This window comes from Tympanuchus pallidicinctus, unplaced genomic scaffold (assembly GCF_026119805.1).
Source record: "Tympanuchus pallidicinctus isolate F22 unplaced genomic scaffold, pur_lepc_1.0 scaffold18, whole genome shotgun sequence".
Classification (NCBI taxonomy): Eukaryota; Metazoa; Chordata; class Aves; order Galliformes; family Phasianidae; genus Tympanuchus; species Tympanuchus pallidicinctus.
In genome coordinates this window covers 8,698,137-8,720,999 of record NW_026294699.1, presented here as the reverse complement: position 1 = coordinate 8,720,999, position 22,863 = coordinate 8,698,137, and the positions used below count along the sequence as shown (strand labels likewise).

At 47.3% G+C, this 22,863-nt stretch overlaps 2 protein-coding genes across 3 annotated transcripts; one reads left to right on the top strand and one right to left on the bottom strand.

The window, feature by feature from the left end:
* The first annotated feature begins 31 nt into the window (after positions 1-31).
* Positions 32-7,614, top strand: E4F1 (E4F transcription factor 1). Of its 2 annotated transcripts, none has more exons than XM_052680454.1 (14): positions 32-194; positions 334-464; positions 563-659; positions 1,007-1,212; positions 1,413-1,533; positions 1,818-1,970; positions 2,293-2,459; positions 2,891-3,115; positions 3,416-3,521; positions 3,857-4,074; positions 4,409-4,607; positions 5,032-5,192; positions 5,825-5,887; positions 6,518-7,614. In XM_052680454.1, exons 1-14 carry the CDS (start codon positions 47-49, stop codon positions 6,863-6,865), a joined length of 2,343 nt encoding a protein of 780 aa, XP_052536414.1. In that variant the 5' UTR covers positions 32-46; the 3' UTR covers positions 6,866-7,614. The 2 variants fall into 2 exon arrangements, with proteins under 2 accessions (XP_052536414.1, XP_052536413.1); XM_052680453.1 differs by having other exon boundaries at positions 2,888-3,115.
* A 1,248-nt stretch (positions 7,615-8,862) lies between these two features.
* Positions 8,863-14,531, bottom strand: ZDHHC4 (zinc finger DHHC-type palmitoyltransferase 4). The gene is made up of 6 exons (XM_052680460.1): positions 14,144-14,531; positions 12,456-12,529; positions 11,150-11,328; positions 10,924-11,049; positions 10,051-10,295; positions 8,863-9,503 (listed from the first exon to the last, which is right to left on the bottom strand). Exons 1-6 carry the CDS (start codon positions 14,264-14,266, stop codon positions 9,219-9,221), a joined length of 1,032 nt encoding a protein of 343 aa, XP_052536420.1. The 5' UTR covers positions 14,267-14,531; the 3' UTR covers positions 8,863-9,218.
* Positions 14,532-22,863: the final 8,332 nt, after the last annotated feature.

Below are 22,863 nucleotides of genomic sequence, written 5' to 3'. Positions count from 1 at the left end.
GACACGGCCGTAAAGCCGCCATCTTGGCGGTGCGGCGCGTTGCGACATGGAGGCCGCGGTGGCAACGAGCGCGGGGCCGGCGGCGCTTACGGCAGCCGCGGCCGAGGAGCGGGAGGGGGCGGCGGCCGCGGGCTCCGGGCCCGGCGCCGGGTCCGGCGCCTTCCTCGGCCTCCCGGCGCCTTTCGGCGAGGAAGGTACCGGAGGGGCCCGGGCGGAGCGGGGCCGGGGGGCGGCGGGGGCCCGGCCGTGACGGGCCCGGTAGGAGCGCCCGCAGCTCCGGTTTGGGCGCGATCCCCGCGATATCCGAACCCGCCGACCGAATTTACGTTGCAGACGAGGATGACGTGCACAAGTGCGGGCGCTGCCAGGCGGAGTTCACCTCCCTGGAGGAGTTCGTGCAGCACAAGATCCAGAAGCGCTGCCAGCGCGGCCCGGAGCCGGCCCTGGGCCCCGAGGAACAGAAGGTGACAGCGGGTCCCGGTGCCCGTCCCGAGGGTTGAGGGCAGCGCTGTGACTTCGGAGGGCTCTGCCCCTCCTGCTGACACCATCTCCGCCCCTACAGGTCGTTCCCGCGGTCGAGGAGTCCATAACCGTTGCTCATATCGTGGTTGAAGCATCCTCGATAGCAGAGGAGATCGGCAATGCGTCAGCTATCGTAGGTGAGTGTGGTGCTGCCTTTGTGGCCCTGTGTTAGGGGGTGGTTCGCTTTTCCAGCATCCTTCCCTGTGTTGTCTGTGCTGTGGCTCATAAATGGCATTTCTGTGTTATGCTCTTGGGGCTGAGCATTATTTTCAAGATGCAAAAGCCATTTTTAGATTTAAGCTTTCACTCCAAAACGTCTATTATAATATCAATAATACAAACTTTACAAAGACAAGCGTTCCGGGGTTAAAGCATCTGTTTTTTCCTTCCTTTCCTACCACTTGAAATTCTGGAGCAATACATTGATCCTAGGTAGGCATGTAAAGCTGCCTTTTGTACAGAACGGTCTGTGTCCTTTTCCCAGGTAGCGGGCACATAAAAGAAGTCATCGTGGCAGGAGACCACGTTTTTGAAAACCCAAATGGTCACGTTGATGGTGATGTCACTGAAGAACAAGGCAACCCCGACGATCAGGAGCAGGATATTGCCACAGAGCTGATAAAGGTTAAGCTTCTGGTCAACAAAGAAGGGCGGTATGTGTGTGAGCTGTGCCAGAAGACATTTAAAACGGTAAGTGTAACTTCTATGCCGTTTGGGTTAGCACTAAATTGAGGCTAGCTGTTATACTAAGGCAAGACTTGATAACAACATGCTTTTCTACAGTGTGATATACTTTGAAATTAGAACCTTTGAAAAAGAACACTTTTGCTCTTTATCACAGAAATATTTCACTTGTTGAAACTTCTTTCAAAATGTGATTTCTATCCCAGGCAAGCATCCTCAAAGCTCACATGATCACTCACAGCAGCAGAAAGGACTATGAATGTAAACTCTGTGGAACTTCCTTTAGGACAAAGGGGTCTCTGATTCGACACCATCGGCGTCATACTGGTAAGAGAACTTCAAATTGCCCCTTGTTGCTGGGGTGCACTGTGTGTTGTTATCCAGCATACTTTAGAATGGAGTTTATTGCTGCTTTCCATCTTCCACTGAGCTGAGTTGAGGCTGTTGAGTTCCCCGATGTCTGGGATGCTGGGAGGCAGTGCAGGGTTGTGAGATAAGCGTAATCTGCTTGCTGTAAGTAGTTGAAAGCACTCTTCTGTAAGTCCGTCACACAGAACTTAAACTGGCAGCTGTTGGTTTAATACTGTTATTTTGATTCTTGTCATTCCCAGATGAAAGACCTTACAAATGTAAAAAATGTGGGAAAAGCTTCCGGGAATCAGGAGCGTTGACTCGGCATCTGAAATCTCTGACACCTTGCACTGAAAAAATTCGCTTCAACATGAACAAGGAAATAGTAGTCAGTAAAGATGATCTGCCCGCAGGTCAGTGATGCTGTGAATAACTGCCTTGTGTCTGATAAAACCAAGCATGCTCCTGGCATTTGAACTATACGTTGTTTTTCTTTTAAGAAACATTTTGCATTGATAGTCAGTTTCTCTTTTACACCAGTCCTTTTTTATATAGATCAAAACTATTAATCCAAAGTGCACATAGTTGATGCCAGGCTCTAAAGAATGTTCGAGAATCCGTTACAAGGATGGTTTTAACAGGCATTTTGTATTCTAAAACACATTTATTGTGGGGTGCAGTAAACGGATGAGGGGTGGGCAGTACATCAGGTGATGCATTCTACTTTTCTTGAAGGATCCTGTAGTTCAAACTCAGAAACTGTTCCATCAATAGCGAGTGAATCCATTGAGACGTCACCTGTGATTCATCTAGTGACAGATGCAAAAGGCAACGTTCTTCATGAAGTCCATGTCCAAATGCAGGAGCTTCCTGTTGTAGATGCAAAATCTCTGGATGAAGATGTGAGTGTTATTTCTCTTGAATATCGTGTATTTTATGCAAGAAGTAGTTTGAAGGGTTTTACCTCATGAAATTTTCTTAGGTGCTAAGTGTAAATCTGTGCAGCGAAAAATAAATGGATAATTAGCTCCTCTCTCATCTGAAAGCAAAGAAGGCAAACTCTTCTTTGACCTTGTTTGAGTGTGGAGCATACATTGAGATGCATAGGGTCCCTTACTGGATGATGCAAAATGTGAGAAGCTGTTTACATTGATCATGCACTGCTGCAGGACGCTGACAGAAGCAAAAGCTTTTCCTCGAATGTTTTAAGAGTACAGACTGGTCTCATCTTCCCAGTTGAAGATCATTCTCTTTTTGATTTTTCATCCAAATATGTCAAAAGCAGCCTGTGCATTTGTTGTACCAAGTTTTGGACTATTTATTCCTCTAGCAGTCACATCCTAAGGAGCTGCCATGTGAGGGGGAAACAAACAGTGAGAATCTGCTAAGGCAGGCCATGAGGAATTCTGGCATTGTGATAGAGAGAGTTGCTGTGGAAGAAATGCAGAAGGCAGATGAGCCTGCTGTGGCTGCTACAGAAGAAATAAAAAATGAAGTGGTGGAAGCAGAAGAGGAGCCATGTGGGGAACAGCATGCTGAAGTAGAACCATCAGAGCCTGTATGTTTGCACTTTGTAGATTAATTTCTTAATCTTCTGAGCCTGCACTTGGTTGTGAGCAGTAGTGTAATCCTGACCACCCTGCACATTATCTTCCATGCACCTCTCCCTGTCCCTTTGTCTTTGTGCCAACTTTTGTTGCATGCTTTTCATGCATGTTAGTGCAAGCTCCTGTTATCAATATCAATCTTTTTTGGGGAGGGATGAGGGTGAAAGCTGGAATATTTAATTGGGAATTTAGTTATAAATAATTACAGAGCAGTAAAAAAGATATATACCTTGCCATTTTCTTTCCAATAGACAGATGCAGAAAGAACAAATGGCTACAGAAGTTACATTTGTCCTCACTGTACTGAAGCTTTCAGTGAAGCTGCTTCCCTTGAAACGCATATCAAAGGACATTTAGGTAAGGCTGTAACGCCCAGCTACTGTCTAAAATGCATCCTCTCTTACCTCTCTTACTCTCTCAAGATCTTGTGATCTTGAACACAATGTAGTTTTCACTGTTTCACATTCTTTGCTTTTAGACAAACGTCAGCCATACAAATTCTGTTGATGCTTAACACAAAACACGAAAAGATCAGAGCAATGGTTTGTGTTATTCTTTTACACTTTGTTCTAGAGCTTAACAAAAAGGCTCCATGCTTCCGGACCTGCCTGGCATCTGCAGAAATAGATTTTGTGAATTTTGTGAAAAGGCCAATTTAAGCATTAATGACAGAAATGCTTTTCTCTCTCTAGATTACAAGCCTTTTAAGTGTGAAGAATGCGGCAAAGAGTTCACTAAGGGCTACCTGTTAAAAAAGCACCAGGAGGTGCACGTCAACGAACGGCGTTTCCGCTGCGGAGAGTGTGGCAAGCTCTACAAGACTATTGCACACGTCAAGGGGCATCGAAGGGTGCATTCTGATGAGCGACCGTATTCCTGTCCAAAGTGTGGCAAGCGGTACAAAACCAAGGTGTGTCTGCCTTGTGTCAGGCTCGCCCTTAGAGTTTCCTTCCCAGAGCTTGGGTTTGGGATAAGCTAGGAGGCTTCACTGCTGAACAAACAAATGCCAGCTCCTCTCCTCTTACAAGAGCAGAAGACACTTTTGTATCAGTAGGGACAAGAAAGGCAGTCTTAATTCCTAGTTCTGAGGAAACTGTTCCTTCACATATGAAAACAAATAATACAAACATCTTTATCGTGCCTTAGGTGAGAAGTCCTCAAACACGCTGACTTTCACACTGAAAGCTAAAACACTGCTTGCTTGATTTAGGCATTCCCTTTAACTGGTACTTCTCTCTCTACAGAACGCTCAGCAAGTCCACTTCCGTACACATCTGGAGGACAAGCCTTACGTGTGCCAGTACTGCAGCCGGGGCTTTAGGGAAAAGGGCTCCCTGGTCCGCCACATCCGCCATCACACGGGGGAAAAGCCTTTCAAGTGTTACAAGTGTGGGCGAGGCTTCGCAGAGCACGGCACGCTCAACAGGCACTTAAAGACCAAAGGTGAGATGGCCAGGTTTATCTCTGTTGCAGTCAGGGCAGATGCACGTTTCTTCTGGGATCAGGTTTGGACGAGCTGATTCTTGGCAGAATGATGATGATTTTTCTGGGTGCAAAACATTCAGAGTGGTTCTAATGATCTTCATCAAAGGCCATTTATTTATCTGCATCTCTGTTGCATCAAAAGAGGGGATGCAGACTTGTTTTTTTGTTTTTTCCCAATCTACATTAATCAGTAATGAAGCATGGACCTCTTCTAGATCATTAATTGGCTTGGTGGGATTAAAGGCTGCTGATTGCTGGCCATTTGTCAGTGGTATCCTGTTAAAGGGGTCTCATTAGTGTTGCATAGCATTTGCCAGGTATCCCCATATTTGTGTTGGTTATGTAAATTGTCTTTTTATGGCATTTCTGGAATTGCACTCAGGTGGCTGCCTTCTGGCTTTGAAAGAGGTGGAGGAAGTGATGGTGTCTGAGGAAAGCCAGTCAGCTGACAATTTAGCTGCAACAGTCATCTCTGAAGATCCTCATACTGTTTTGGTAGAGTTTTCTTCAGTGGTGGCAGACACTCAGGAATACATCATTGAGGTAAGAAGCAAGCAAGCAGCCTTGTTGTCCTGCACATAACTGAGGCAGGAAAATGAGGATGTGGGGAAGGCTGGCAGTAATTAATTAGAAGGCTGAAACTAAGAACTTCTGACTATTCAAGATCTTCTGACCTCTCACACTTGCTTCAGCTTTCCTTCAACTTCAGTTTATTCTCCCATTTCTAGTTAGCTTATTTTGTCTGAAACAGTTTTTGTGACCATCAAAAAACAACAATTGATGCACTTCGCTTTCTCCTTCTTTGTGACAGGGAGCCAGCTCTTATCTATGCAGAATAACAGTCCATTCATTGAGCCTGTTTAGTGCTGCCATAGTAAACATTGGGGCTGCTACTAATTGGAAAAAAATCTGCCAGTTGGCAGAATCCTGCTGAGAGAGGATGCCCTCTTTCAGTTATTTCTGAGCACTCTGCATTACTGTGAAGTAGCCATTTATAATGGGATTTGGAGAAAAATTTAAGGAGTTGTCTCTAGAGTAGTTACTGCATTGTGGGGGGAAACAGGATGATTTTATAAAAGATCTTGATATTTTTTATCTTGGAAATAGAATTAAAAAAAACCAACAGCAACAACCTAATAATCTAAAAAAGGAATCATGCTATTTTGTCTTTCAAGACTGCTACTGAAGATATGGAGACCAGTGAAGCTACTGAAATAATGGAGGGAACAAGACATGAGGTAAAGCAGCTACTTAAACTGTTCTTTCTGTGACTCCCCTCTGAGTGTTATGAGCTCCTCTGAGTGTCTGGAAGTAATGCTAAATAAGCAGTTCTGCAGACTTGTCTGTATAAAATAATAACAGTGACCATACCAAGTTTGAACAAAGCTCAGTCTAACCCCAGATCCCCTCAGAGATAGAGGCTAGTAACCTGTAGTTCTTAGTACATGAGACTGAAGCTGCTAAGTAGAATTGTACAATGCCACTTCAGCCTTGAGAAATTATCCTCTTTGTGAATTCCTGAAGGCTAGAAATAGGGGCTGTTGCAAAATGAGAGACTCCTCACTTGTAGCCAGCCTGTCTTGAACAACTAAGTGTGCACTGTTAAGATTTTGCCACAAACAGTACTTTAAGTCCAGGAAGTACCCTGTTGGCAAAACACCTTCAGTAACACAAGATACGTGTTATAAGACTCTGCTTTTCTTGGGTTCATGAGAGCTTCAGGGAGCAGCTGGAGGAAATGGGAACTAAACGCTGCTTGCTGTACTGCACTGCTGATCATCAGACATGGTTTTCAGCTATGATGACGACTGTACTTCTAACAGTGCAACACATCAGGAAATAACACAGCCACTTTTCTCATAATGTAGGTTGACAGTCACATTATGAAGGTTGTGCAACAAATAGTAAATCAAGCAAACTCTGGTCACCAGATCATCGTACAGAACGTCACCGTAGCAGAAAACTCTGAAGTCACCACAGATGCTGCAGACACCATCACCATTGCAACCCCCGAAAGCCTCACAGAGCAGGTTGCTATGACGCTGGCTTCTGCCATTGGAGAAGGAGCAGTGCTGACAACAGAAGGCAGCATCGAGACAGAAGAAGCAACAGTGACAATGGTGGCATCAGAGGACATTGAAATAATGGAACATACTGGAGAGTTTGTTATTGCCTCCCAAGAAGGGGAGGTGGAAGTCCAGACTGTGATTGTGTAATGAACAGCATGCAGCTACTGACAGACCTTACACTTACTGTGTGCCTCCAGGCTGGGAAGTTTGATCAGTCCTAGGTTTGCCATTACAGTTGTTCAGAGCAGGAGTGCTTCTATAGGTAAATGGCTTAACAGGGTGGTACAGCCCTGAGGTGTTTTCTGTTTAAAATGGAAATGACAGTAGTTAAAGCCCTCTGCATGGGTTTACTCTGAAAGTGACCACTATGCCATATTTGACAGTCTGTTTTTTGTGCAGCTCCCTCAAATAAAGGAAATTCCTTTGCAAAGCATTTACCTCTGACCACAGAACAGTAGCATCTTGGTGTTTAAGAGGATTCAGAAAGTGAAGCAAGTATGTAGGTCTCATGAGAGATGACTAAAATTAATCGTATGCATTTAAAACAAACCAAGAAAACCAAACCTAAGGAGTTCTGGTGTGCATTTACCACCAGTCAAACGCTTTCATGCCTTTAACCTCACTACTTTACTCCTCCTAAGGCATGGTACTGCAGTATATATATATATTTTTAAAGTATTTTATATCCTGGACAAGTAGCCTTATGTACTGGTCTATAAAGAACACGTCATTGCACCCTTGCAAAGCCAGACAGGCTACTCTGAGAGCTAGCCTGTTGGTGTGTAAAGCCATATTGTACATTAATTTTTTACAGCCATGTATGGATTTGTAATTGCATACTGTACAGATTAGGCATGTAAATACATTTTTAAAAATAAAGTTATTTAAAGTTCTTACTACACTTTTCCTATTATTTCTGCTCTATTATCACTCAGAAGAATTTCTGGAAGGAAAAAAGAACAAGGCATATAACATTATGCTTAAGAAACCCTCATCCTTTGGTGAGTCAAAAACAAGTTTTCACCCCTAGCAAATCTCCACAAGCTCAGATTTGTGCCTGTCTGCTTTTAGAGATCTTTCAAGTGATCTACAGCAAAATTCCAGTCAGAGGGATTATAGGTTACTTTCATGGCCATAAATTTACTTCTCTCTTTGATAGTTAAGTCACAGGGTGTGCTTTTGGTTTTCTTCTTTTTTTTTTTTTTTTGAAGCCCACTGATAAGGTGCCCTTCAGAGTTCACCTACAGAATTTCCAGTACAGAAGTGGAAACCCATATTACTGCTGTACTTCTGATGGGGTCCATTTTGTGAATGCAGGAGGGCAGCCCAAGAAACAGCTTCAGCTGCTGTTAACTTCCCTTGCAGAAAAATGCCAGAAATGCAAAGAAATCCCTACAGCAGGGTCAGAATTTCAAACAGCAGAATGAAAATGAAAAATGCCAGAAGGATTAAGTTTGTAATCTGCCAGAATCTGCATCTCCAGAGCTCAACCACCATTTTTAATACTCTTTCAGGATGCTGAAATTTTATCAGAAGTCCACCATTTTAGTAATGCTAAAGCAACACCTTGTGAAATTGCTGAGAATGGGCATCAAAAGAGATTCAGCAGCTAAGGAGCAGCACTTGTAGCTTCCTTTCTGAAAATAAGGAGTTCCATAGTCACTCAAATTTGCAGTGTAACACTGGTTCTGCAAACTGCTGAATCTGAGTATTCCTGTTTTTTAGCTGAATATATGCAACTCCTACATACTGTTAATAGGTTAAACATTGGCCAAAGGTACTCACAAAAAGATGAAGCTTCCTCAGAGCTCACAACAGCTGTTAGCTCTCCCCTTGTTCCCGCATGGAGAGATTGATTCACTGCAGTCTGTTGGTCTACACTTGCACCTCCTGTCAGCAAGTTTGTTACCAGGACTTCTAACAGCTTCTCACTGAGTAACTTAAATCGAGTTCTGCTGAGGTACTGTTAATTAGAATATTGCTGTCAGCTGTGATCTCTCTGCAGGGCAAACACAGTGTAAGTAACAGACAAATCAGTGCATTCAGACATTTACCTCTTCCACATGCATGGCACTGCTAAGTTCCTCTAAGGTCTCCTGCAGGAAGATGTACATAAGATACACTAAAGTAACTCAGGAGCTCCATTTGCCAATTATACCATGGAATATATTTTGCAGCATACAAACAGTAACCATATATATAAAATCATTTTCTGTGTACATGATGTACCTTAGCTGAACCTAACTCGAGTACAGCAAGCTTCTGGACTGCAGATATGTCTGAGAAGACGAAAACACGTTGCTTTCACAGCTGATCTGAGCAGTGTTACAGACAAACTTGCAGGAGCTTCAGCTTTTTCCTTCTGGAAGACTGATCACGTGAGAAGTTTCCAACTAATTGAAATTGGTTTTTTTTTCTTATCTGAACAAAGTTCCCCATGGTATCAAAGCACGTTTTACAAAAAGTAAAAAAAATAACAATGCAATAAAGAGTTTTATCTTCATTTTTTCTTCTTTCTTTCCAGCACTGCATGAGACTTAAAGATTTCCTTTAAATTCATCCAGACTCCTTTAGCATAAGTGTTTTTGTAGACAACTTTTCTGTCACAAGGCTGCAGTGTTCGATGATGGGAATGCCTGTATCTTCTGAATTTGTACCATTCATTGAAAGTTTGGTTGGTTAAGGCCAAGTATAGGTTGAAACAGAAGTATGCACCCAGTATAAGTGTGAGAAGAATAACAAAACCAAGCATGAAGACAATCCTAGGAAAAGTCAAGAAAAGGTGCTGCAAGGAAAAGAAAATAATGATTTGGTTATAAAGCTGGGCTATTAAATCATATGGCTTAAGAGAGCATTCGTTACATATCACCTCACTGCCATGCTAAAGAAATGGATGAAGGGAATGAAAAGCAAAATGAAGTACCAGAGTGACTCAGCCACTCTTTGCTTAAATGTGTGAGAAAATATTCGAGGATCTAAATTTAGGATAGAAGGGTCCTGCTTTAACATACTTATCTCAAGGATTGATGGCCATTTCCGAAACGAAACTAAAACAGATGGTCATTGGAATATAGCCATTTTCATGTATCAGATCTGCTGAGTTAAAGCAGTGGAGACACAAAAATCCAAATGAGAATGTGAACAAAATGCTACGAGAAAAATCCCGTATTGTTATTCTTCAGTTTTCTAAACCTAAATAGCTGTGTAAGTCAGTAAAAAACTGCCATCTGTTTACATTCTGCCTCTGATAACAGGCAGACTTGAAGATCTCCATAAGCAAAGATAAAGATAAATCTTTTCATAGGCTAAGAGCCCAGCTAGTGTAAGCTTACCTGGATGAGAAAGAAAATCTCAACAGCATGCTGCTGTCCTTGGTCATCAATGTAACTCCCGTGCATCATATTTGACAGCAGCACCACTTGGATGAGAAATGCTGTAGTGATGACTGCAATGGTCGCAGCCATCACAGTCAGTGTGAAGAGGTAGAGGAAGAAATACTTTGCATTGAAGGCACCGATGCAGTTGTTGACCCACACACAGTGGTGATCAAAACGGTGCACACAGATATTACAGAAACCTGATCACAAGTGAGCAACAAGGCAAGTTCAGTTATTTGGTTTTAAGAGATTGATTCAATTTTTACACAGTTTAGGACAGCACTGCATTCAAGAAAAAAATGAGAATTGCAGTCATGATTTGGGTGATAGTGTAAATTAAAGGGAATTCAACTACTTACCACCAAACAAACAACATTAAAAACAAACATGTGTACCTCATTTCTTAATTTACCAAGACTAGAGCTCAAGTATTTTGCTTTCTCTGGCAGTACTGCCTAACACAGCATGTGAAAGGTATAGACTGTAACTAGCCTGCTTCATTTTAAATGATGATGACTGCAGCAAATTCTGCTAGTAAAACAAGAAATTCTGAACTCCTGTCAGACAATAATTTTTATTTCACCTCTAGATGTTCAACAGCTTGTCTATCCCTGGCCCAAGGCAATACCTTCAGAACTGGTCTGTGAGAACAAGTAATAGCACGAATGGGCAAAGAGCAGCTGTGATGTGGAACCCTGATGAAACTGAACAAAATTCTACGTGCAATGAACTGGGTAATAAAACAGATGCAGTATGAATTGCAATTACTGATAAAGAATTAATTTGGGAATGTATTATTTTGCTTGTAAAAGAAGTTAAAGTTCTTACTGCAATGTTTTGATCTGGCTGGCTTTTCCACGTTGCATGTAGCACACACAATGCCTTTCTGAAATAATACACCATCATACGCATAAGTCTTCATCAGTGATGCATGATTTGATTTTGTTATTATACCTGTGAAAGAAACAAGGCAAAAAAGTAGAAGTATTGGTACTATCAACATTTAAAGGTTCTATTTTCAAACAGCCACAGCCCACATTCAGCATGAGCTTACCAGGATTGGCACAGGAGCACAGAATGAAGCAGCCCATGTTCCCAAACAGCAGCAGGTAGGGCAGCAGCAGCAGCACAAGGTGGAACTCCAGTTCCCAGCAGTAAACAAACACTTCCCATGTGTATTCAGCATAAACTGCTGCTTGCAAGGCTATGTGCAGGACAACAAACAAATAGTTTCTGCAATAGCAAGGAGAAGGTCTAGTTAATATTCAGCATCCTGATCAACAGATCAAATAGGCTCAGGGAAGACTTTCCAAATGCAAGGAGACACCTCTTTCAGGTTTTCAGGCCAGCACAGATTGCATATTAAGTGTTCTCTCCACCCAGGAGCTTCACCTTCTCTTCGTGGCACTCCTTTAAATACGCCAACTAAACTCACATCCATTATCAGCACATCCTTTGGATTAATTTCCACCAGCTAGTCAAGCGCAGTCTCACAGTCCCCTGGTGCTGCCAAAACATGCCATAGCAATAGGCTATAAAACATTCTGCCAAAATACATTTGCTGTGTACTGCTATAAAACAGCGAGGTGAAGCAGTGGAACAGTTTGCTTGAAGGATCAAAGTGCCTCCAGCACAAATCGTAATCTAGCAGTGACAGCTACACCAAGCTCATTAGATAATTGCTCTGTTGCTGACTGCACATTCAACAGTGAAACCATTCTCTCTAGGGCAGTGTTAACTAACACCAGAAAATCTGCACAGCAGGAAACAAACAGCAGTGGTGTGCATTCAACAATTGGAAATATTACGCCCCTAAAGTACATGGCATACTTGAGTTTCTGCCCCCACAGGATGAGTATTTAAGAAGTTTCTGAAACAGATCTTAAAGCACCAGATCTTACAGGATGCTGCTAAATTCACCTCAATCCAGCAGGCTAGACATTGGCAGCTTCCTGTGAGCCACCCGCACATCCAGGCTGCAGGGTGTAATGGGATTTGAGGGGGAAGAGAGCAGGGATCAGCAGCTCTGCCTGAACTCATTTTGCAGCTGCCAGGGAGTTTGCTGTAATTCTCCCATGGATGTGGTTTACCACCAGTGTGATCAGCATCTGTTACAGTGGAAGTTGCTGAGCTACATTATTCATCAAATACATTCAGATGTTTCAGAGAACCATCTTCTCAACACAAGTAACAGCAAGGCAACAGCCTGACAAACCTTAATGGGAATCTGTAATCCTGATAATTTCCTGTAATTTCCTGATGGAAAGAGAACACCTAAGGATAATACTAACAGGACACCAACTGTAATCAGAAATATTAGCAAAAAATAATGTCAAAAGCATTAAGTAAATGTGCGTTACCGTGTGTGAAAGAGCCTGAGGAGCACCTTCTGTGTCACACTCTGGAGCCGAGTGGGGATTACTAATGACAGTACCTGAGGAAAATAAAAAGACTGTGTTTATCTGAATTGCACACCACTGCTACCTTGTGCACTGTTCAAATAAAAAGGTAAGTCGCTAATCCCTCAGTTATAGATCACTGCAGCCATATCACCAGGGAGGATGCTCATTTCTGGGGGCACACGAGCTCCTGATGGGCATGTTGCTGGGGCTTTCAAAAGGGAAGAGACGTTCTGCATTCTTGGAAGCCCAGCAGGCATAAACAAATGTATCTGGGTTAATGTGTGAAAGTTATAAGGAGCTTTTATCAGGTTATAGACTGTTTAACTGGCTAAGCAGGGGATAGAACTGAGCAATTTCTGAACTACAATATGCTTCATTGGGACATCTAACAGATGTAAGGGGAGATAAGCAAAGAGATAAAGCCTGCTGTTCTCCAGAAAGATCAACAATCAAATATAGGAAACCAAAAAGCAAAACAAGAAGTCAACAACACACACCCCAGTTCCTTCAGCTACAGCTACAGCTCAGTTTGACAGCTCCACATCTGCCTAATTGGCATTTCAAAAACAGCCAGACACGGGGAAGAAGAAAACTGCCTGTCTTCATTCAGCAGGATCCTCTGCAACTGTGTGTGACTGGGGAATTGTTTGGCTCTGCTGTTCAGAAGATGACATCTCTATAGCAACGCTCTGCTTTATCAGTGGAAGAAATAGAGCAGCTGAGCCTATTTCTAGCAGACAGGGAAAGAAAACAGAGTCACAGCTTTTTATCTCGGATGTGAAAGACCAGAAGGCAAAAGACATATGTAGAGTTGAGAAGATGCTCAATATTTTTCTTTTAACTGGTATGCCTCTTATCAGCAGCTCTGGTTACAAGTCTTTTCAAAAGAGACTGCATAGTGCAGCAAGGAGACATGCTACAGACAGAGCTACACACAACCTACCACACAACTGCAGAACGAAAACTAAATCAGCTGTGTGTTAATTACAGCTTAACCTTACATTCAAACCCATTATTTCCTCACTCACAGAACATCAATTCCTTGTAATTCAGTCCTTTCCTAGAGCAAAGCAAAATGCTCTCATGGTGGTGACAGAGGTACAAGGGGATGAGAGCCGTGCAGTGAGCACAACCACCCTGCACAACTGGAGCCCAGCAGGCAGATGGGGGTGGGAGATGTTGCAGGGCTGGGAACAGCTGTGCTGTGTGCATGTGGGTGACTTCCTAACACACAGAATAGTGTAAAGGATCTCAAAGGAGCACAGCAAAGAATGGCAATGCACTTCCAGAGTTACGCACTTCGTTCATTAGGGCCAGATATAAAAAAAGATAAAGTGCCTAGAGACACTATTCAGGACTACCTTTCTCTATTTCACGCACACCAGTATCAATTGTATTTCTCCAAACGGGGAGCTTAGCTGCTGATTGCCACGTTTCATACAAGTACACATTCAGAAATGTGGGGAAACAATACATTTCTCTCCACGGTGATGAGCAAAAAGCTGATACTGGGAATAAAATAGGATCAAAGTCCGCTTAGACTCTCATAAATTGCACAAGTTCAATAACCGCTTTAGTGTAAAGCTGTTCCCCCAGCCCCGCCCCGCGGCCCCGCTTCGGAGCCCCCCGCCGTGCTCAGCCCTTACCTGGCCGGCGCTGCGGGCTGCCCTGCCCAGGCGGCCGCCCCCGCTCCCCGCGTGGCTGCAGTACAGCACGGCGACGGCGAGCACGAGGCACAGGTAGAGCAGCAGGAGCGGCAGAAAGTCCATGCGCGGCTCCGAGGGCCGGGGCCGAGGCTGCAGGGAGGGCCGAGCCGGACCCGGAGAGCACCGAGATCCTCGGCCGCCCCGGAACTGCGAATCGAGACAGAGGCACCGCACCGCACGGCACGGCTGCACCCGGAAGCGGCGGCTGCGCCCGCAGTGCCGAAACGGCTTCAGCGGGGGGAGGCCCGCAGGCGCTGCACAGCGCTGAGCTGCTGCCCGGCCCTCGTCCTGTGTCCGCAGAGCGAACCGAGGACGAAAGCAGGCGAAAATAAAAGCGAAAGCTCTCGTGTCAGAGCGCTGTGCGGTTCTCGCGGTCCTGCGTGGCCCCGCTCGGGTGCAGCTTTGTGAGGTTGCTGAAAAGCCCTCGTGTTTGCTGCTTGTGGGGTGTTTGGTTTCCTGGTTTCTAACGGGAGCTCCAAGTGTTACGGTGCTGTTTAACAATGAATTGAAGAAACTTTACAGCAGAGTTTTGTTTTCGTTCAGCCAGGCGTTCCTTATTACAGTGCTGGGAAGCACTGGGGGTATTTCCACCGTGAGCACTTCAAATTCCTCCATTATATGGTACATGCTCATCAATTACACATGAAATAATTAACGTATACACACCCATCTCAGGTAGTGGTTTATGAGGTTTTCACTCTTCTATTCCGCAGTCTTTTCCACTGCCTGGCATCCTTCTAGCATCAAGACAGTCCAACCAACTGTTCCTTCATCCAGTGGTCTTCCTCACTCACCCTCTATATGGACTTTCTTCATCGATGCATGCTTGGTAGGAGGATGCCAATTATCAGTAATTCGTAGGTACCAAAATCATAACATTTTCTCACTTAGTACTTGGCTATTATTTCCAGACATCTGCTCGTCCTTGGGTAGAAATAAGTTTGGCAACCTGTGTTTTAATGATATATACTGGGGTGTTGGAAGATAAGGAAGTTAGAGGGGAGTATCTTGATGTCTGCCTGTTGCGTCCCAACATGCTTCCACAATGAAACATTTCAGCCTTGTGTAGAGGGCTTCTTTTGATGTTTGGTAAGCCTACTCACATCATCTCATCCCTGTGTTTCTTTTGCTGAAGGTTTCTTGTTAAAACAGAACAGCCTTACTTTCTAGTCAGTAATGCTACATCCATAACTATTAGAAACAGCTATAAGCTATTACAGTTTTGCAAGCAAGAATTAATTACAGAATGCAACAATTCAGCAGCTGTGTTTCTAAAAGGACACTACTAAAATATACGGTATATTTACTCCTTCAAATCAGCTATTTCTAAAAACATGTTATAAAACATGTTGCGGCCTTCTTCTTCAAAGCAACAAGGAGCTTCCTCAAGAACCAGCCCTAAAATCAGGTCCTGGCGCTGGATGGGAGCGGATGGGAGCCCAGTGCTGGCTGCTGCCCATGGCTGTTAGCTGAAACCACCCCGGCCTGGCCATGCCGCCCTGCTGCCAGCACGCAGCGATTGGGTTACTGTGCTGCGATAGTTTGCCACAGGAACTCAGCCAGGTGCTGCTGCCAGGTAACTGATCCAAAGCTCCGCGGCGCTGTGATGGTTTTGCCAGCTGATCCTCTGGGCACGCAGGTAAGGGCTGCAGGGTGCTGGGAGATGAGAAATGTGCTGGGCAGAAGGGGCTGTGGGGTGTGAGGGGCATTTCCCAGTTTGGATCTTGTTTTCCCTGATAAGCTCCTTTCGAGCAGCACACCGAGCTGGGGTCTGAGTGCAGCCTGGAGCAGCAATCTGCAGCAATCTGGGTCGTCATCAAGAGCTGTTTTTGTCCTCCTGATCATAGCACATATTCTGCACAGCTCTGGGTACAGCTGTAGGTTTGGGATGTTGGAAGGAACCATATGTATTTGGTGCAATGCTACGCTTGTGGGACACTCAGGGCTGTGCCATGTCTATGCACAGCAGAGCTGCATCCTGCTCTGCTCCCAGGCCTCCTGGGCTGTGCTGGGAGAAAAACAGCAGCAGAGGATTCAACCGTATGGTGAGCCTCAGCACAGAGCTCGCTCAGCCTGAACACTGTGAAAATCAATTAAAAGCTTTTTCTGATCCAAGTCTGGGAGATCTTCAAGGAACCACTTGCTATCTGTGCATTTAGATTGGAAGCTCACAACTAATTTCTTGCAAGGATTAAGAAAGAACATCTCTTACAGTTGTGCCAGTTGGTCGGTCAGCAGCTCAGACCCCTGACACTTTGCAGGAGTGCACTGAGGTAGCAGCATGCAAGCACCCAGCACACCAGCAGTGATGAGCAAAGTACAGTGTGCAGCCATGGGAGCTCTGCAGCTCCCTTTTTTAAGGATTTGTGCAACCCCAGGTAGCCCAGGTTTCTGGGAAGCTGCTCCATGTCACTCACCAGGAAGGCAGGATGGCTCTCTGCACTGTATGGGGGTGTGTTGTCCCTCTGCAGCCTCCTGCTCCTGCTGGTGCTGCAGCAGAACATGTAATACCCTAAAACCTCTTAGCATGCTAAGCCCTGGGATCCCTAAGTGCTGAGGAAGGAAAGGAGAAAATCAGAAATAGCAGCTTATGGGGGAGCTGGAGGCAGCATGGGGTCTGCGCTCAGGATGTGCCCCATTGTGAGGAGTTCTGCCCTGCTTCTGGCAGCCTGGTGGAGGCAGCGCACTGAGCAGCACCCCACAGCCAGTGCGGACCCAGTTCTGCAGCATGGTGTGTGTCGTGGAGTGGACACCTCTGCAGCCTCTGTACTCCTACCGAAATCCCAGCCCCAGGGGCTCAGAATGATGCATCCCACTGCTCGGCACAGCCCATCTTTGGATTTAGCCATGTGGGTAACGGATTTCCCTCCATGGGATCTAATCCGTTGTACCTCCCTTCAGGCCCTAATCTCCTTGAGCTGTAGGCTGAGGTCAGTGCAAGGCTCAGCCAGGGCTGGCGCAGCTATTGGTCCATCCGTAGTTCTCCCTGTGATAGCAATAAAGGCAATTAGGGCAGAGGGAAATAAAGGCAAAGAAAGCATTGCTGGGTGCCCGGCCTCGACCTGGAGCACCTGGGAGGGCTCAGCTGTGCCGTGAGTATATGGGGACACGGAGCAGCCGGCAGGGACCTCACTTGGCCATGTCACAGCAGCACAGGTGATGGAGGACAGCCGGGAACACCAGGACCTCATGGTGGGACAGACCTGCCCTGTCGGGCTGACTGGAGAGGAATTCTGTAAGTGCTGTAGCAGTAGGATATGGAGGTGGAAGGATGATGTGACCATGGCCATCAGCCCCGCTGTAATGTAGTCAGCACTGTGTGGAGGAGGGCATGGTTATTATCTTTAGTGCTGGTTTCCACAGAGCATTTAGTCCTTTTTAGCACTTCCTGATGAGGATAGCACCTGCTGTGTCCTTCCAATCTGCAGAGCAAGAAACTCAGAATACATTCCCAATGATGCTTCAGAGTGATTCAGTTTTCAGAGTTCCCCTAAGATAATTTGCCCAGATAAAATAGTCTGTTTCATTTTTGTAAACGCTTAATGTGAGTTAAGTAACATGGATGGAATAAACATGGGAATAAAAAGCATCTTCAGGCGGCTGAGATCAAATGAAGTGAAGCTCCGCATGCAAATTAATTGAGCGAGTGTCAGCAGACAGCAAATGCGTGTGCACTGCAGCAGAACCTGAGGGGCTTGGGAAGACACTGGCTGTGCTGATCCCATCTGGGGCAGAACGTTCTGCAGAGGTTTGGGGCTGCTGCACACTGAGCTCTCTTCCCCACTGCATTCACCAAGTGGATCCTAATACTGAAACTAACTACAAAATCAGAATTTGGAAATCATCATTTGTGTTTCAGGGTGCTGTAGCCAGGTTAGCACAGGGACACATTGGCCTTCACTTTCTGGGCAGGAAGAGATGCTTCAGGGGGCTGAGAGGGTCTGGCAGATGCTGCTGGAAATAGGGTTTGTAGCACTGAGTATTGAAAAGAGGCACTGAATGTCAGTTCACCAACACAGTGTGAATGAAGTAATGACCTCTATGGACACACAGCAGGTGCCCTGCTCCACTCCCTGGGCTGGGCTGGGTGCATGCCACATCCTCACTGCTAACTGTGGGAGAATAAGTACCATTTAGGGGGAAATACAAAAGAAAATTTCCTCTCCTGAAGCATTTTTGTGCCCCAGGGTGCAGTGTCATGGCACACCCAATGCGGCATCTCCAGCAGAAAGCACCACTCTGAACAGAACGCTTCCACACCACCGCCTCCCTTTGTGTCTTGCAGTTGCAGCCATGCCGACAACCAACCAAGGCTGGCCAGAGGCGTTTGGCTTCTCTTTGGGTGGCAGCGGGCCCTGCTACGTGCTGTGGGTGCAGGAGGGCAGCAGTGCAGCAGCGGCAGGGCTGCGCCCGGGCGACGAGGTGCTGGAGCTGGAGGGGCAGCCCGTCGCCTCACTGGGCTGCCCGGCGTTGCTGGCATTAGCCCGGCGCTGCAGCTCCGTGCCCCCCAGCATCGGCGTGCTGTCCAGGCTGCAGCGTGTTGACCTGCCTCCAGCCCCGCACCTGGGCTTGCAGCTGGTGGGCGGCAGCCCCCCTCGCGTGGCCAGTGTGGCCCCTGGCTCTCCTGCTGCCACGTGCGGCATCGCTCCTGGGGACCTGCTGCTGGAGGTGGACGGCGTGGCTGTGCGCAGTGCCGAGGCGGCGGCCGAGCTGCTGGCATCCTGCAGTAGGCGAGCGCTGCGACTGGGGCTGCTGCGGCCGCAGAGGGACCTCGGCCCCAGCGCTGCTGCTGTGCGCATGGAGAGGAAGCAGAAAGCGCAGGAGTTCAGCAAAAAGGTAAAGATGGGGTGTGAGGGGGGCACCCAGGTGGAGCTCAGCACCACGCTCCTCACATCCTGTCTCTGGCACACCCACACGAGGACACCCAGGGCAGGCTGATGGGGGTGGATTCATGGAATCGTAGGAATATTTGGGTTGGAAAAGACTTCTACTGTCATCAGTGCCAGAGAGAAGGGACCCATCTTGCAATGATTGCTGAGAGAATAAATGGGTGCTATGAAGAGCTTTGGGATTGGAGAGTGCTCATTCTTTTTGCTCTATGGGACCACATCAACACTTCCTGAGTGCCCTCCTTCTGCCTGAGCATCCCCGTGCAGTCCTACTGTGTGAAAAGGGAGAAACAGTGCTGCAGTGACATCTTCATTGTGCTCCTGAATGCTGCCTAGTGGGTAATTTACCAAACATCACCCTGCGCTAATTATGAATTTGATCGCAGTTGTTTTTTTTAATCTTTCTAATTTCCATTTCAAAGCAGCCTTTTAAAATGCTGTTATGAAAATAACCAGGCTTGTGTGTTTTTTGATCCCAAGCTAATACAGGAACAAAGCATTCCTACAGAGATCCGTGGGCCAGACCCCCTTGGTCAGCATTCCAATTACAGCCTCACAGGCACGGAGCTGTGGGTTTGCAGGCACTGCCCTGTGTGCAGATCCACTGCCTGCTGACTGCTTCTGTTCTAACAGTGCCCAGGTGGTGTTTGTAGGGCCGAAGCTGGGCTGCCCCTGCTGAACATTGTGTGTGGCAATCACCAAAAGTTGCTCGGGGTCTCAGTTGAGGTCATTGTTGCCCTCTGTCCCCTGCACACTGGGCACAGCACCTCAGCCTGGGAGAAAACATAACAGAACTGGCCCAGCACTAAACTCATTGAAACACCACATTCCTCGTCCTCACTGCGCTGGACCTTGAGACAGAAAAGTTTGTAGAGCCATCCATAGGGAGCAGCTGCTGTTCTGTCCCAGATTCAGTAACCTTGAAATGTACAGCACGTGGTGGCACCCAGAATCCATGGCAGGGGGATGGTTCCTGTGGCCACCTCCCTGGTGGCCCTGGTGGCCCTGTGGGCTTATCATGTTAGTGTCCCTTGTGCAGTGCTTATGGCATGCGGTGCAATGGGATTGGGGATAGGCATGAGATGCCAAATGACAAAAGTTTCACTTTCCTTGCCACACTGCTTCCCTTCCCATTGATTGCCCGGATGCTGACCCTAGTCAGATCTGATCTGTGCCATGTAGTCACACTTGTCCCCTCTCAGTGCCCCTTCGTTCTGTGCTGCAGGTGGATGCCATCCTGGGGGACCATCCCGAGCTCAAGGAGCAGGTGTTCGCCGCACTGAAGCAGTATGCAGCCGAGCGGAGGGTGGAGTGCTTGGCCTGTGCCCTGTGCATGCTGCTCACCCAGGAGTCCCACCAGCACCTCATCGACAGCATCAGGTACTGCCTGGCTGACGTCACCCATGCTATCAGCCTGCCTGGCAGGGCTGTGGGGGCAGGAGGCTCTGCGCAGGGCTGGGGGCCAGCTCCCACATCCTGGGCTGCCATGGTACTGCTCTGCTGGGGGTCCCTACAGTCCCCAGCACCTCTTCTGCCTTGGCAGAGTGTCTGTGTTATGGGGACCTGAGCATGCAACTGCACTGCTGTGCTGAACTCGTTGTGTCCAAGGATGGGGACAGGGCCAGGGACAGCACGCGGGCACGTGGCAGGGATTACAGCCAGGCTGAGACAGTGGCCATTAGGGAATCAGGTCTCCATCTGGCCCCGCTCTGGGCCTGGCTTTCCAATTCCTGCTTTAATCAGTGGAATTGCGAGATATTACCGTTACCATAACAACATCCCTGTGCCAGGGTATCTGCCTTGCTCTTGAGGTCCTGAAGTGGGAGAGTGAGTGCCTCTGAAACCAGGAACCCCTGGCACCTCCAGATCAGACCCCACTGAGGTACCCTCAGAGGGGCACCAGGAACCACCACCTGGAGAATTTTACGGCTTTTTGTTTTCCCCACAGAGGGGACTGCAGGAAGTTTTTCCATTGCCCTCCAGACCCAAGCCCCTCTGCCATGGGCACGCTTTCCCTGGGGCATCCCCGTCCCAGCAGTGGTCTGCTGTCCCCATCCCGAGGTGCTTTTCCCCCTGTGCCATGTGTGAGGTTGGCAGTGGGGCTGGGGCAGGATGCGTGGTGAATCGGGCAGCTCATCTCAGTTTAATGAAAATGAAATATTTAGCTTAGGGGAAAGATTTACCGTCTAATCTTGATGAAATGAATTGAAGGGAAAAAAAGTTGCTTTGGAAACAATGTTTCCCAGCTGAGGATGTATTGGTGGGAGCTGCATGCAGCTCTGTGTTTGCTTTTGTGCACAACATGAGCTGCTTACCCTGGAGTCCAGCATCAAGCAGGTTTGCTGCTGAGCAAGAGCTTTTAGTGCTTTTAATAACTCACTCAAAGGTGCTGAGAAGCTCCTGTGTGTTCTGGATGTGTAGGATGCTGAGAACGTATTTGGGTTGTTTCCACAGGGCTCAGGGCTCAGCCCCATGGCAGAGGTGCCCCAGACCCCCATGGCTGTGCAACCTTCCCAGTGCCCACAGCCCTACAAAGCAGGTGGGGAAACAGTGAGACCAACCCTTTCCATAGCATGGGGCAGGTGAGGGCAGTGCTCATGGGCAGGAAAGGAGGATGTTGGGGGGTGATGTGAGGGATGCTGGGGGTTCCCAGTGCTCCCCATGCCATCAGCTCTGTGTTCCAGCAGACTGGCTGAGCCCTGCATCAGTGTGCAGGGTGGCAACAGTGACAGTGACCCACGGGGGATGACTGTGTGGCCGTGCAGAGCTAAGCAGCAAGCACATCCCTAGTGCTGGTCTGATTGGATCTCTCCTGCAGCGCCGTGTTTATTCTGGGACCTGGCTGCCACTCTGCTCCTTCCCCACGCATCCCCCTGCCCAGCTCTGTGCTGCTGTGCAGTGTAACCCAAGACCCCCAGGCTCAGCACAACGCTGGGACCTGGGGCTGCAAGCATCGCTCCTCCTACTGCTGTCCTCAGGCTGTGCTTTTTCGAGTTGCTTTTTTTTTTTCCTTCTTCAGCTCAAATGGATTTCATCCCATTTGCCCAGAATTAAGCTCCCGCAGATTTTAATTTGCTGACATTTTCTTCATCCGTTGGGTTGTGGATAGCAGGGATAATGCACGTGCTGCGCCGGGTCCTCCCTGTGCGCAGATCCCCTGCCCATATGGTTGGTGGCTGTAGTAAAAGTGCACAATTGTAGTTCTGCTCAGGAATGATGAACACCAGCGGCGCGGGGGGAAGATGAGCTGCCTCGGGTGAGTAACAACGGACCCTTCCTGGGATCCTAGGGGGCTGGGAGGGGAACGGTTGGAAAGCTGCTTAATTCCAGGATCTAGCACTGCAAAAAGGAGATATGTGAAAAGTTAATCAACTCTTAGCAGCCGTAGTGCATCAGAGCTGCCAATGCCAGAGGCTCTGTGGGGTGGGGGAGAGGGAGATCTCTTCTCACTTTGTGCCCCTCTGTCACCTGCGGGCACCAGAGCCCAGCTGTGACCCAGGGGTTCATTCTTCTTCTCCTCATATCTGCCCCACGTGGGATGTAGGGGCAGCTGTGGGTCCTGGGGTTCAGCTCTTCTTCCTGGGATGTCTCCAGCCCAGGCAGAGCTGTGGTTCAGGCAGGGAATTGCTCTGACTCTGCTCTGGGCACCTTGCAGTGCCAGGGTTGTTGACACAAAGACAAGTGATGCAGACAGGATCCTTGCTGCATTTCAGAGGTTAGGAGCTCACTGAGCACCGTGTTCCCCTTGCTGTCTGCTGTGCCCTGTGCCTT

Bases quoted from the DNA above. Each gene is read 5' to 3' on its own strand.
- ZDHHC4 (XM_052680460.1), bottom strand. From the start codon at position 14,266: ATGGACTTTCTGCCGCTCCTGCTGCTCTACCTGTGCCTCGTGCTCGCC. The intron at 12,530-14,143 runs GTAAGGGCTGAG...TATTTTCCTCAG, and splicing joins CAGCCCGCAGCGCCGGCCAG to GTACTGTCATTAGTAATCCC. The intron at 10,296-10,923 runs GTAAGAACTTTA...ACTTGTGATCAG, and splicing joins AGCCAGATCAAAACATTGCA to GTTTCTGTAATATCTGTGTG.
- E4F1 (XM_052680453.1), top strand. From the start codon at position 47: ATGGAGGCCGCGGTGGCAACGAGCGCGGGGCCGGCGGCGCTTACGGCA. The intron at 195-333 runs GTACCGGAGGGG...TTTACGTTGCAG, and splicing joins GGCGCCTTTCGGCGAGGAAG to ACGAGGATGACGTGCACAAG. The intron at 1,534-1,817 runs GTAAGAGAACTT...TGTCATTCCCAG, and splicing joins ACACCATCGGCGTCATACTG to ATGAAAGACCTTACAAATGT.